The sequence below is a fragment of the Rattus norvegicus genome, chromosome 4 (assembly GCF_036323735.1).
Source record: "Rattus norvegicus strain BN/NHsdMcwi chromosome 4, GRCr8, whole genome shotgun sequence".
NCBI classification, from domain to species: Eukaryota; Metazoa; Chordata; class Mammalia; order Rodentia; family Muridae; genus Rattus; species Rattus norvegicus.
In genome coordinates this window covers 126522305-126537621 of record NC_086022.1, presented here as the reverse complement: position 1 = coordinate 126537621, position 15317 = coordinate 126522305, and the positions used below count along the sequence as shown (strand labels likewise).

General features: G+C 43.2%; 1 protein-coding gene across 6 annotated transcripts in view; it reads left to right on the top strand.

The window, feature by feature from the left end:
- Prickle2 (prickle planar cell polarity protein 2) overlaps nt 1–15317 on the top strand; it is a 345220-nt gene that overhangs the window by 234365 nt on the left and 95538 nt on the right. For all 6 annotated transcript variants that reach the window (XM_039107621.2, XM_039107620.2, NM_001107876.2 and 3 more), the window contains 1 exon segment: nt 11333–11516. In XM_039107621.2, the coding sequence (XP_038963549.1) occupies nt 11333–11516 (184 nt within the window).

The following is a 15317-nucleotide window of genomic DNA, read 5'->3' as shown; positions in this document are numbered from 1 at the left end:
GGACTTCTCCTTTGCTTTATTGCCATTGACACCTTGCAAGCTGGAGAGTTGAGTGTCACTAGCATGGTTGTAAGAACATGGTTGTAGATTTTAGAAGGGGAGGAGTAGGGAGAGAGTAGAGCAGGCTGCTGTGGGTAGCCCAGGCCTGAGGTGGAGGAGGGGGAGGATAAGTACTGAGATTCATCTCTTATCCCCCAGCAAACTTCATCTCATCTGCTGTGCTCCAAGAGTATGGGCATCAGCACATCCTCCCAGTCTGGAAGGAGGAGGAATCAGGAGCATCCATCTTTCCTCCCCACGCCACATCTGAACATAGCACATTTTCAAAACGTTCCTGCTGCGGACCATGTGAATCCAATCCACCTAAGGCTTCTTTCCAATAAAGCAGGAAACCAGGAAATGTTATTTTCATCCTATGGACTTCACTCTTTCCTTTCTCTCCTGCAGAAAGAGGAAATGAGTTCAGGCCAAGAACAAAACCACAAAATCCAGCCTGGTGCAGGGAAGTTAGCCTCTTATCTTCCTTTTCCCCTATCCCTCCGGTGGGAAACCCTAAGAGTTTTGTTTTGTTTGTGTTTAAGACCTTCCCTGGAAAAAAAATCATCTTTCGCTGTTGTGTCTAATTCAATATGAATGACAGGCTTCCTATCCAGCATTGGTGTTTTTTATAAACTCGCAAATTCTTGTTGCTTTTGTTTCGCAAGTCCACTGGGGTCATCTTGAGCTCTTGGCCTCGAGCAGCAAGAAATGTGGATTTCTGGGAAGGTTTTGCCTTGAGCTTTTCAGTACAGATATTAAAGGGCCCCTGTCAAGTTCTGAGGGTGTGACCAGTGCCAGAATCCCTACAAGCCAAGCCCCTGAAGGATGTGGCTGCCAGCTGGCCCCCATTCCCACCAGAGATGGTTGGCTTTCTGCGGTTCTCTGTGTATGGAGCTGGCCACATTCCCTTGGATGAAAGGCGGCCTAATATAAACTGAAAATGTTATTAATAAGCAGCCACTTAAGAATTTCCTATGACTTGCCAGTGATTTGGGGGCCTCTGTGTGAGTAGAGGGGGAAAAAAAACACTGCTTGTTTTACATGGGTTAAGGGATCGACATAGTCTGTCTGCAGGGGCCTCACAGAGCCCTTGAGGTCTTGGTGAAGGCTTGGATAAGTTCCAGAAACTCTTTCAGTCTTGGTTGTCCCACATATAAAGTGAAGATAATAATTCCCATCTCTTAGTGTGGTTTGAGGATTAAGCAATGACTACAGGAGAGGTCTTAGAGTCTTTTAACACATACTCACCAAATGTTTCCTTAAAAAGAAAAGTCAAGATGAAGTCCCAGGACATGAAACCAAACTGACTCCCCTTCCTTTGGCTCAGGGGAAAAAAAAGTAATGTGGCACTCCAGATACCTCTAACCCTAAAGGCCAATAAACACAGCATTGGGTGTCTCTGGGCCTTACTGTCCTCAGCTATGACATCATTGATCTTCTGACTGGCCTAGAAGAAGGTATGAGAAATTACGCATTACCTAAATTGAATGCCTTTGATCAGCCCAAGAGATTAGTACTATCTAATTTTCTTTTTATTATGTGTTATAACATGAAGAATATCATTTGTATGATCTTAGAAGCAATAAAAAATTATGGTAAAGATGTGTAATGCCTTAACAAGGATCACGATCAATATCTTACATTGTCCACACCTAAGTATATCAAATATCCAGTGAAGCAAAACGTATATGTATATTCAGTTAGCACATATACAGAGAGAAGTGGAGGCATTTGTCCAAAGGACGAACCTATACTGTCTGTCCTAGTTTATTCTTAGCAGAGCAGCAAGTCTGACAGCTAACGAAATCAGAGCGTCTCTGGATACCCACAGCCTTGCATAGGGATGCAGTGATGCAAGTAGCAGTGTTGCCATGGAGACACCATCCATGGCCAAGCTCTTGTCCTCTGAGAGCTCACTCTGTCTACTCATAATGGTGCTGAATTAGCTATCTGTGAACTTGGTAGGCAGATTCTACAATGGCTTGTGGATGCTTTTTTAACAAAGTCAAAACTCCTAACAGATTGTATGTGTCACTCACCACCTGCCATCTTATCATCTCAATATCTTAGTGACACCATGTTCTCTCCCACCTCCACCTTTATACAACTGTTAGGAATATTCTTTCCTTTTCCTTCTGCCTAAGACTTTCTACTCTGCTTCCTCAGGGGAGCCCTCTGTGACATCTCATTAATCCAGAACCCCTTAAAGCACAGTGCACACGAACCAAAAATACAGTACTCTTCACTTTGTTTCAGATTTTTTCCATTTTTAAAAGTCACAGTGTTTTATGGTATATCAGACACTTATCTATTGCTGTGATAAAACACCATGACCAAGACAGCTTATAGAAGGGATGGTTTATTCTAGCTCATGACTCCAGAGAGAGAGTCCATGGCGGGGTGGTGGATGTGGCATGGGGACAGAACATGGCAGCGGGCAGCCAGAGCAGGGAGCTGAGAGATCACATCTTCAACTGCACACACAAAGTGGAGAGAGCAAACTAGAAGCTTTAACCCTCGGAAAGCCCAACGCCAGTGCCTTAATTACTCCAGAAGGCTCCACCTCCTAAGTTTCTAGAACAATCCTTAAGCAGGACCACTCGATGGGGACCAAAGTGGTCAAATACCTGCACCCTATGAGGATGTTTCTTCTTTAAAAACAAAACAAAACAAACAAACAAACAAACAAAAACACATATGGAAGTCACAGGGATGGGATAGGTAGCTTTCATATGCAAGTCTAGATTTTCCTGTTAACATTGTGTCACATCTGTGCTACATATTCTCTAGACATGCTTCCTCCTCCCTCCTCTCCCTCTCCCTGACTTCTCTCTCTCCCCTCCTTCCTTCTCCATCTCTTCACCCACTTTCTCTTCCCCTCCTTTCTTCTCCCTATCTCATGCCCTCCCTTCTCTATTTCTTCCTCACCTCTTCCTTCCCTTGCCTCTCTCTCCTAGCCCCATCCACTGGCCCTGCTTCCTCCCTGCTCTAACCACTCCCCCTTCCTTTTCCTCTTCCTCCTCCCCACCCCATCTCACATCTTAATTCTACTGAACCATGCTAGACTAGCTCCGAACATCATCCTTTATACGCCTATATCTCTTAAGAATAAGAATGATCTCTCAGGTAAGTGTCGCCTTCCTAGAAGTTTTAGGCTGGCTCTGTGTGATCTTTTTTGTATCCCAACAGGGATTCCTTTGCACCTTGTGGCACTGACTATGACCCACAGGACAAAGTAGATGCTCAGTGAGTGACCTTTCACATAGTGGAGCTGCCTCGCCCCACACATTCTATCACTGCCCTGAATTCATTGGCCCTCCCACTCCTGTGGACTCTAGCCTGTGGTTCCCACTGCTACAGGAGATGCATTGTTCTGCCCCTGGCTGCTTATCTTTTCCTGTACTAAGGGTCCAGATGTGGTTTTCTGCCAAAGACTGCGAAGAATTGGGAGATAGCAGCCCTGTCTCTCCTTCAAGCAGCCTTATCTAAGGAAGATTTAAAATGGACCCTCATTCCAAGGTTTGAACAGGGGACCTTGGTTGTCTAGTGTACCTATCTACTTTGTCATTATTCCTCCGTCCACCATGTCATGGCGTCCTCTCCCACATTTTCTTCTTATTTTTTTTACTGGTCCTTCTTGGGATGATCTTTTGAGGATCTCATTCTAAACTGTGGCTCATCCATCACTGAGACATCGTATCTGCCAAGCTAGATGCAGAAAGAAATCCCTTTAAGAGTGAGTTCTAAGCAAAGTCACCGGGATGGACCATTTTTTTCAGGGGTGGTGTGCATCCATGCCTCCTGAATTACAAATTAATCTGAAGCAGGACTCTGTTGTGAATTGGCATATTAAAAGGGGACACCTGGCACTGGGAACTTCTCTGTGCTGCCATCGGCTATGCTGGGAGAGAGGGGCACCTCTGTGCAGATGGTAGGAGTCACCAGCCAGGCGAGGAAGGGAAATGGAACAGAACCAGGCAGCAGGGTTCTGGCACTCAGCACACATCAGCCAAGTACCCAGCTGGCCTTGTCACGGTCTCCACCCTTCAGCTCTGTATTCATTAGGAAATCTTTTTTCCTTTCTCACAGAGATAGAAATCTTTCTTCCAGACATGGCAAGTGTCAGGGTTCATGTCCTTCATTCAGTCTGAACATTTGCCAAACAAGAGATAAACAAAGTATTGTGACTGGAGGGGGGAGACGAAGGAGCCAGAAAGGCTACATATAACCGGATGTGCTGATGTCTGGGTATCGGGACAGAAACCCAGGAATTCCAGGGAGAAGTGCATTAGAAGAAAGGACTTCCAGATGCCCACCAAAGTGGCAGGCCTCCTGAATCTTACATTTGTGCCTGGGCTTTAAGCCAGGCTGTTGTCCAACCAGTTTGGCCACCACTGTCAAGGCAGTTGCTGCTGAGGGAGGAGGGAGACTTCTGTGAACAACTCCAGGAGCCACCCTCCACCTCAGTGCCTTTGGGCGCCTGCTTTTTCTGTGCTGGGAAAACTCTACCCCAGTTGTTGCCTTCTGGCTGTTTGGCAGTCAATAGGCTCTTAAAGGCATCTCAGATGTCCCTTCAGTGGAGAGGGCTTTCTCCCCTACCGCAGCCCCTCTCTGCTATGACATTTATCACAATCTAACAAGGGAAAGTTTCTCCCCAGTTACTTCAGTTATCTATCTTCTCTTAGCTTGAAGTTCCATGAGAGTAAAGAGAATCTCTGCCTTAGAATGAAGGCAGACTTTTATCTAATGCCCAGAAACTTAAAGCAATGGCTAGCACACAGTTGACTATTACTCTGTATTGTCAGATTGATGGGGGGGAGGTGAGTTGATGGATGTGTGTGGATTAATGGGATGACGGAGGAGGGATGAAGAGGACGGGATGTGTGGGCCTTTACCGAGAACAGAATCATGGGAAGTATTGGTCTTGGAGCTGGATAACACAGGTTCTAACGTCTGTAAACTTTAACCAAGTTACTTATGAATTTATGCCCAGGCTTTTGAATCTGACTCCCAGATCACGTGACTGTCTCAGGGCCAGCAGGTTTTGCTTCCATTCTTATTGACTCAGTAGACAACAGAGCGTGTCTTTCTGAACAACATCGTTTATCTGTTTACTTCCTCTGGGCATCCTATAGCCTCAGAACCATATTTTTACCCAAAATACCCCCAAATGAATCACCTCCTGGAACCTGGTATTGCCAAAGGTCAGAGAACTTGAATCAATGTCTGACTCACTGAAGACGGATGAAATGGTTCAAGTGAAGGTTGATACTGTGACTGGGAATGCAGGGAAGGTGGGCAGAGGAGCTGGTGAAGGAAGCCAGGCTCCTTTCTACCAAGCAGCTTCACTGGGGGTTTGAAGCGATGAAGTTACCATAGCCCTGGTGAGTGTGTGACTGATCCACAAATATGCAATTCAGAGCCACATCTTGTTGGCTTGTGTTTAGCTGTCTCTTCTTGCTCAGAAAATTGGAAGTTTGACAGTTAATGAAGTCTGTTTTTTCAGATGTGTTTTATCTGAGACACCTAAGCCTTTAGTCTGTGGCACCCATAGTTATACACACAATTCCCACACCAGCAGTTTTCTTCCACACTAAGTCTGAATCCTGGATTAGAACAAACTTTGGTATATTTGCTGAGAATTGTTATGTGATGGGGTGTGTGTGTGTGTGTATGTATGTGTGTGTGTGTGTGTGGTTGTGTCTTTGTGTATGTATGTGTATATGTGTGTGTGTATCTGGTTGTGTCTTTGTGTCTGTCTATCTCTCTTTCTCTCTGTGTGTGTCTCTGTCTCTCTGTCTTTCTGTCTCTGTGTATGTGTGTGTGTGTGTGTGTGTCTGGTTGTATCTTTGTGTATGTATGTGTATATGTGTGTGTGTTTATCTGGTTGTGTCTGTGTGTGTCTGTCTCTCTGTCTCTGTCTCTCTGTCTGTCTTTCTCTCTGTGTCTCTCTGTGTCTCTCTCTGTCTCTCTCTGTCTGTGTGTGTGTGTGTGTGTGTGTGTGTGTGTGTGTGTGTGTGTGTGTGAGTGATGGCGTCTTGCGCAGGCCAGAGTCTTATCCCTTGACTCATAGAGAACATACAGATTGAAGACTGATTTCCAGCGTCTTAGTATTAAGGGAAAAACTGGTCCAGGAGCTGTTTCTGTTTAGCAGTGATTATCTTGGGATTGTGAGTATTTAGACTTTTTCCTTCTTTTTACTTATCTGTAATTTATGACTTCTTTCTACATTAATTGTATGTTAAGAAGAAGAAAGCATTAACTTTAAATTCTAAGTATAATAAACAAAAATGTCTCCCTCTTTAGAGAAGGGATGATTCTTTTGCCTTTGGTATGATAGTCATGGAGGAATTGAAATACCTAGGGACACATTTGTCCGTTGGGGAAAAGCTGTGGATACCTCTGGGTAATGTTATCCTTTTGACTTTATCAGAGGTTTACTTGCCCACCGTTCCCTTGACTGCCTGAGATGTGTCCTTGTTGGATCCTCCTGTCAGTCGATTGGTTTACAATGGATCTAAGATGCTTTAGGCAGCACGCCTGGCCCTAAACATATGCAGACAGCCTGGGCCTGATTTAGCCTTGTATTTGAGACCATGGAACCCATACCCCGGGGAAGGCGGGAGGCAGAATAACTGGCAGAGTTGCAAGCAGAGATGCTGCTCTTGTAGAGCATGTATCTTGCCTCAGATGAGTGGCAGGCAGCCTGAGTGTTATAAGAGCTTTCAGTGTGTCAGTTATTTTGAGTTAACATAAATCCTCTTGAAAAAGTTCAAAATGTTTATTGCCTGGATTTCTTGGACCATTGTGTCTACTGTTAGAATTCACACCGGTTTTCAGACTGTGATCTGAAAGCCTTCTTTCCATCTAAGAGACCACCTAAGAGAGCATCCTCCAAGTGCATTCAGAGGACTACTGCATGGCGATCCACTGACATCCTTAAGAGCATGCCTAGTCAGGAGACCTGATTAAGATGTGTCTAATCCATCACAAGGATATGGCTTCTACTCCTGGATTATCTTTCTTGTTGCAATGTCTCGGCAACAAGACGAATAGTTTTCTATGACCAGATTCATCATTTATAAAGGATTTCATGATTAGGAGGTGTGTGTGTGTGTGTGTGTGTGTGTGTGTGTGTGTGTGTGTGTGTGTGTGTTTTCTATCAGAAACCTTTGCTTTATTTTTTTCATCTTTCAAATTATAAAGCCCATAGTCCATAGTTCCTGTTTTGGCAGGTCTTAAGAATTACTTAAAGGATCTAGGAAATATGATGATCTTCAGAATCATGTCTTTGAAACCCCCAAACACAGGAGAACCTCAAACTTGCCTGAAGTTCAGGGAGGTTGAGCATGAGAGAAGTTGGACTTGCCATCTCTTCCTGAGACATCAATTTAGACAGCTCAATTTTATTTATGAACCTTCCTGCATATAATTCCTTCTACCAAAACAATTCTCAAAAGAAAAATGGCTAAAGGAGGGAGAAAAGTAGGACTTAATGCTGCTGATAGTCAGAAATGTTTATCAAATAAGGTGGAATCTTTGCCCTCACAAGTCACCCATTTATAATGAATTCTTTGACATCATTCAAGTCAGTTCATTGGCATAAATCACTAGTCCTCATGCAAATGTTGTACTCACTGGTGGAAATGGCTGTGCTGTGCTGAGATGGTTCAGGAAATGGCCTTCACCTGGCAATATCGTACAACCTGTAGAAGAAGGGATTGTGAATTCCATGCTGCAGAACCAAACAAATTGATGGCTGCAGCTCTGGTGAGGCATTTGCAGAGGTTATGTGAGGGTAAAGGCTGGGAAGGGTGGTGAACATGGCATTTCCACCCTCTGAATCAGGGATGATTTCTTGGAAACCTGTCAGTGTCAAATCCAATTATGTACAGGTAGAATGTCAGCTCTGACAGAATGAAACCAATGCATCCTCCCTCCCTCCCTCTCTCTCTCTCTCTCTCTCTCTCTCTCTCTCTCTCTCTCTCTCTCTGTGTGTGTGTGTGTGTGTGTGTGTGTGTGTGTGTGTGTGTGTGTGTGTGTGTGTTTAAAGAAATCCTGCTTTACTATCAGGTTTACGTTCACAAATGTGTATTTTTCATTAAAAACAAATCTCTTATTTTCACACATACACACCTGGTTATGCTTCATTTGGGTGAAATTATTTAATTAGTGTATTAAAAGAGAAAGCTATTTGCTGCCACTGTATTTTTCAAAAGGGAAGCAAGAGAATGAGGAACCAGAGATCCCTCCTGGCTTTACCTCTGCCTCACTATGCCTTTCAAAGCACCTCAGACTTGGGCTTCCAACTTGTAAATGGAGATTATTAAATTAGCTTCTCCAGTTGTCAGGGAATCACTCAAAGGTTGCAGATTCTTTGCAAATAAAAATGTCTTGCTGTGGGAGCTCCAGTTAATTATAAATGAGGAGTAGTAGTCTGGCAGCCAGCAGAGAAGACAGAGAAAGCCCTTGTGGTTTCGATTTACTGGGCTTTTCTTTCCTCTTTTCTCCTTGACTTTGCTTTTTCGGAGTGATTTGTTGTTGTTGTTGTTGTTGTTGTTGTTGTTGTTGTTGTTGTTGCTGTTGTTGTTCGGAGTGATTTGTTGTTGTTGTTGTTGTTGTTGTTGTTCGGAGTGATTTGTTGTTGTTGTTGTTGTTGTTGTTGTTGTTGTTGTTCGGAGTGATTTGTTGTTGTTGTTGTTGTTGTTGTTGTTGTTGTTCGGAGTGATTTATTGTTGTTGTTGTTGTTGTTATTCGGAGTGATTTGTTGTTGTTGTTGTTGTTGTTGTTGTTGTTCGGAGTGATTTGTTGTTGTTGTTGTTGTTCGGAGTGATTTGTTGTTGTTGTTGTTGTTGTTGTTCGGAGTGATTTATTGTTGTTGTTGTTGTTGTTGTTCGGAGTGATTTGTTGTTGTTGTTGTTGTTCGGAGTGATTTGTTGTTGTTGTTGTTGTTGTTGTTGTTGTTGTTCGGAGTGATTTATTGTTGTTGTTGTTGTTGTTGTTCGGAGTGATTTGTTGTTGTTGTTGTTGTTGTTCGGAGTGATTTATTGTTGTTGTTGTTGTTGTTGTTGTTCGGAGTGATTTGTTGTTGTTGTTGTTGTTGTTCGGAGTGATTTGTTGTTGTTGTTGTTGTTGTTGTTGTTGTTCGGAGTGATTTATTGTTGTTGTTGTTGTTGTTGCTGCTGCTGCTGCTGCTGCTGCTTTTGTTGTTGGAGTGAACAGCTATTCATGTGAAATCAGGTGTAATAGTTGTGTTTGGGGCTTACCAGGCCTTCTTTGGCTCCTCAATTTGCCCTCCCTTTAGGGATTCCTTCCAGCAAGTTCTACAGAAGGCATATAATAATCACTTAAGAAGACGACCAGCTTTCCTGACCTAGCATTGAGGGAAATGCAAATCAAAATCAGATACCAGGCCATATCCATTAGAGTGGCTACCGTTGGCGTGGTAGACCATAACACTTGTGGCAAGAGTTCGAGAAAGTGTAACGTGCCGTCATTGAAGGTGGGAACTTTCAGATAATTTTGAACACAATTTGCCAATCCTTCAAGATGATAACATTTTCGTGTGATTGATGCTGCGACGCCTTTGCTAGGTCTCTGTCTAAGAGAAGTGATGGCCTAGGTCTATATAAAGATTCAATTAGAATTGTTCAAAAGAACACAGAGTCTAAATATCCACCAGTTGATAAATACATGAATACGATACATCCCTACAATGGAATATTCCTCAGCAGTAAGTATAAACATTCAAGAGACTGATGCATGCTGCGGCCTGGATAGACACCATTATTTCATGTGAAAGAAGCTAGTTCCAGAAGATTATATTCTGCATGGTTCCTTTATGTGAAATGTCCAAAATAGGCAAAAGCAACAGAGACAGAAAGATTAGTGGTTGTCAGGGTGTGTGAGCTTGGGCTATGAGAAGTCCCTGTTCATGTTCATGGGTTTAGTGGGGGGTGTCTAAAATTAGTGGTGATTGTGAAATTCTGACTATATTAAGAGCTAGTGAATTATACGCTTTGGAAGGGTGGGTTCTATGCTATGTGAATTATCTGAACAAAGCTGTTGTCACAAAATTCAGACACACATGGAGTTTAGAATTCTGGGCTCTCTCACTGCCTTTGTAGTGTGCTACAAAAAGATCAGCATCCACGCGGAATACTTGTTAAAGTTTGCCGCCTCCATTCCGTTCTGCTTATTTTATTGTTAAGAGAGAGAAGTGTGTGTGTGTGTGTGTGTGTGTGTGTGTGTGTGTGTGTGTGTGTGTGTGTGTGTTGCTTGACCTTACCATTCTCACTGTTACAATATTTAGATAGGGACAAGGATAAGGAAGTAGCTGGAAACCTTAAGGGAGATGCTCAGTTTGAAGAATTTGCATTCTTGACTAGAACTATGGAATAATTCACGGTTGGAAGGAGAGCTCAGTCAGGAGGAACAGAGCCAGGCATGGTAGCACACACTTGTAATTTCAACACTGCTGAGGTAGAGGGAGGCTGAAACAGGTGAGTCCCTGGGGCTTGCTGGTCCCTAGCCTCTTTGGTGACCTCTAGACTGACAATAGACCCTATCTCACAAAAAGAAGTAAAGAGCACCAAAGAACAAAACAAAACAAAGAAAACTACTTACTCTCTCTTTTCCCCTCCATCTTCCCCCCCTCTCAGAAAAAAAAAAAGATTCAGATGTGTGAACTACAAACGTTGTTACATTTTGAGTTTCTAATTAAGACTTTAAACCATGGACCTTTAATGGTGGTGAAATCATCTTCCTATAAGGGTCTTGGGACCACATTTGTTTTAGGGAAAAATGTTTGTTCCTTACTCCTAAATAAAACAAAAATCATACCCATGGTTCTTTTATAACCTATTTTTTTCTGTTTGCATGATTTAAGAGCTTAAAAGAAAAAAAGAAACATGCCAGTGTTTATTAAATCTGGTAATATTTCTGGTTACTGTGTGGATTCTATATATTTAATGCTATTATAGTGGATATTATAGTGAAGGGAATTCGTATCTACTGGTGTGTGTGTGTGTGTGTGTGTGTGTGTGTGTGTGTGTGTGTGTGTGTGTGTGTGTTTGGAAGAAGGTTGGTCTGCGTGTCAGCATGCTCACCTGGTAGTTCCTGATCGTCACCTACGTGGCTTTCATTTGACACATTTATAAACCAGTGCTCTTTGGATTGTAGCTGGTGACTGTGTTTATGGGTTGGAATCCGAAGGCTGGTGATTGGCAGGCAGCCTCTAGACAAACAGATGGCTTTTTTCCTCCCTCTGACCTGCTGTGTTTGCTGTCTACAGGAAGATCTGCCTGCACTGCAAGTGTCCCCAGGAGGAGCACATGGTGACAGTGATGCCGCTGGAGATGGAGAAGACCATTAGCAAGCTCATGTTTGACTTCCAGAGGAATTCAACCTCAGATGACGACTCGGGCTGTGCTTTGGAAGAATATGCCTGGGTCCCCCCGGGGCTGAAGCCTGAGCAGGTAACCATCTTCCTGGGAGCCTTCCCCATGCCGCTAACTTTAAATGGTGTCTTCCTCGCGTTTTCACACCCCAACTCAGAAGGGAAAGGTTGCTCTGCTGATTCAGGGTTGTTCGGCAATAAATGAGTTGAAGACATCCCAGGCCCCAGTGGGAAATCGAGCCAAGCCTAGAATAATCCATCGCTAATTCATTCTGTATTATCAATGTCAACTGTTTGTAGATTATCTGGAGACATCTTAGAAATGATGAAGGTTAAACGTTATATTCCAGAGTGCAGGGAGAGAAAGCATCATAGCACCAACATGAATCATCCCATTCAGTCTCTAGAAAGCAGTGGTTCCCAACCTGTGGGTCATGACCCCTGTAGGGTCGCATATCAGATAGTTACATAATGTTTCATAAGAGTAGCAAAATTACAGTTCTGAAGTAGCAACGAAATAATGTTATGGTTAGGGTCAGCACAACATGAGGAGCTGTATTAAAGGGTCGCATCGTTAGGAAGGTTGAGAATTGCTGTTATAAAGGCAAATGAGTACTTGCCCTTCCCTCAACAGTGTTTAAATATTAAGTTTGACCTTACTGGCTGTAAACATCACTGTCCTGATCAGAATATCTTTCTCTTTGCTCCTTCCGTTTTGCATTTTTCCTAGTCGTACCAGACATTGTCTTTCATTCTTGGTACTTGGTTTTCTCTTCCTGGGAAAGCTGAAGTCAGCCTAGTAGTACATCTGTGAGCAGGAGCCGCTTACCATCTTCCTGATAATGACTTTCAGAGACAGCTAGGGTCTTAAAAATGTGTTAACTACTATTGTCCTCCCCTGAACCATTAAATTCGTGAGAGTTCTGTGTCTGGTGAAGTATTCAGAAGCTCAAACGGCATGGCTTTATGTGTCAGAAACTTTAAGCGTGATAATGCTTTCAGGAAAAGTACTTTGTAATTAAGACCCAAGAATCCACTAATAACTAGAGAAGTGGTTCTTCTATGGAGTCCCTGATTAGCCATTTTCCATTTTCTCTGTCTATTGTCCTGCTCTCACTTCAAGTTTCCGTGATAAAATGCTCTCTGCGGGAGGTGGGGGGGTGGGGTGCGGTGCTGGAGAGGAAAGGTTTATTTTAGTTCACAATTCCAGCTCCCATTGCAGAGAAGAACTCTGCTGCTTGAGACAGCTAGTCATATCACATCCACAGTCAAGAGCAGAGAGAGAACGAATATGCTTATGATTCGCTCGCTTTCTCCACCCTTATGCTCTCCAGGACTCTGCTGAGCAAATGGTGCCTCCCTCAGTGGGCTGGGTGCTTCCACACCAATTAACTTAAGTAAGGCATGCCCGCCGGCCAACCCAATGCAGACAGTTCCTCATAATGACTCTCTTCCCCGGGTGATTCTAAACCGAGTCAACTTGACGGTCAATGCTAGCCCATCCATTTTTGCTACACCAAATTGGCATATGAAATCTGTCTTCTACGTATGGTTTGTCTAGCCAGAGAAATATGGTATAAATGTGGGAGTTTTCATATGGGAGTTTGTGTGTATGTAGATGGCCAGCTGAGGATCTAGGAGTTCATTCCTGCAGAGACACGGTTGCGTGGGGTTGAGCAGTAGCTGTTTTCTTCAGACACTCTCTGAAGTGCATCCTCTGCACTGCGAAGCTTCTCACATTGTTTCCCTGTGCATGCTTCAGCCTTGTGATCTCTTTTCCTCTTCACACATAGAAAAATACCTTGGAGGAGAAACAATCACAGAGAACGTGTCTATGAGAGTCAAAGGCTGTGCCTTCCTGGGAGAGTAGCAAAGCAACAAAAAGTGCTTTCTCATCGCTTGTGGGTTGAGATTCTTTTACTCTCCCTCAAGACTGCATTCTTGAATTAATCTTGAAAGGAGGGGGACCTTGAATTTCTCGAGGTGTTCAGAGAGGGTGCTGCTGACGGAATGCCACTGACATAGCTGCCGCTCTGAGCGACGAGTCTGTGCACCCAGGTAGATCCAGGAGCTTGAATCTTTTTCCTGCTGACCTCATTTCCAGCAGCTTCGTTTTGGTCCATCGTTGTCATCATTATACCTCATCTAGACGCTGTCGCTTCCTGCCGATTAGGCCCTGAATCTTCCTGTTTAAGTAGATTTATTCTCTAAGGCCACGAACAGTCTTCGGTGATGCTAAGATTGCAGGAAAACTTTCTACAGGTGTTGACTGAAGGAAGCAGGCAGTTGTAGAAGTTAGGATCTTGATTAAACCCGGTAGTTCTAATTGCGAATGACTGTCGGCCACTTGACTCATTCAACTGTCGTGGGGAAATGTAAAATGGAAGTTTTTAAGTTTATTTCGAAAGAAAATGATGAACTCTGTTAGCGCAAGTGGTGGGAGTGTGCCAAGTGAAAGGGTGCCCCCCTCTTGTGGTTGTTCTTCGGGTTTTCTTTATTCCCAGCACTCATGAGACCTCCGTGATGCACGTAACTGGAAAGGAAAATCTCCCTCAGAGACAGAATATCAGGGTATTTGGATGGTTCCGTAGTTGCCCAATAAAATGTGAGTCCTACTATTTAAAAGTCTTTGAAGGGTCATGTTGTGTGATAGAAGGCGTCAGGTTTGAAATTTTGAGATCTTTAGAGCCTATTATTACAAATAAATTTGTGGGTTTAAGGATTTTTGAAGAGCTGTCTGGTATGCACTTAGAGTAGAAAAAAAAAATCCCTAAATGCCTTCCCTTAATGAAAGTTCTGTTGTTAATATCATGTTAGTTGTCTGTGAGTTGAGAGAAACCGTTTTTCTATCTAAAGAAATTATGGTGGAAAATTATGGTATGAAAAAATTATGGTATGAAAACTGCTTTTGGCTAGAGTCAAAATATTAAAGACTAATTAGGGTAGTGAATAATGTTCTTGTTTTGGTCTGGAATCTTCCCCTCCACAATGGCCGAGCTGATGGTACACCTTCAGGTGATGTTCTTTATTCTTTCTCTTGAGTAATTCCTTCAATTTAGTAGAACGCATGTGAAATTCACCTCACATGCAGAGGAGTCGTCTTGACTCTAGGCATTTAGTTTCATAAAATTCTGTGAGCTTCAAAACGGACCCTTCTCACACTAGTGCAGAAGTGGTGAATGGCATAGATGAAGTTGGAAAGGCTGTCACCTCGTGCTGCTCAAAGCTCATTGGTGGTGATGATTCAAATCCTCTGCTCAGCTCACTCAGTATTAAGGAGCTTGGTATCATTTGGAGAATCCTGAGGTGGCCAGCCAGAGAGCTGCAGTCTACCCTTAGGAGGCCACTGGAAATCAGTTTCAAAGCTCCAGTTCTCATTCAGACTGACGTAATAATTGTAGCCATCTGCTAGAAATGCTTTTTGACAAGCTATAATAGAAAATCATAAACAAGTTAAATAAAGCAAACAGCAAGCAAGATTCCTCACTGTCGGCATTTCTAGGTGGATAATTCTTATTTTAGGAGATGCTCAATGTCTTATAGAAGGGTTAGCAGCTACTCAGCTATCAAAAACAACGAGTTTATGAAATTCGTAGGCAAATGGTTGGAACTGGAAAATATCATCCTGAGTGAGCTAACCCAATCACAGAAAGACATACATGGTATGCACTCATTGATAAGTGGCTATTAGCCCAAATGCTTGAATTACCCTAGATCCCTAGAACAAACGAAACTCAAGACGGATGATCAAAATATGAATGCTTCACTCCTTCTTTAAATGAGGAAAAAGAATACCCTTGGCAGGGAAGGGAGAGGCAAAGATTAAAACAGAGACTGAAGGAACACCCATTCAGAGCCTGCCCCACATGTGGCCCATACA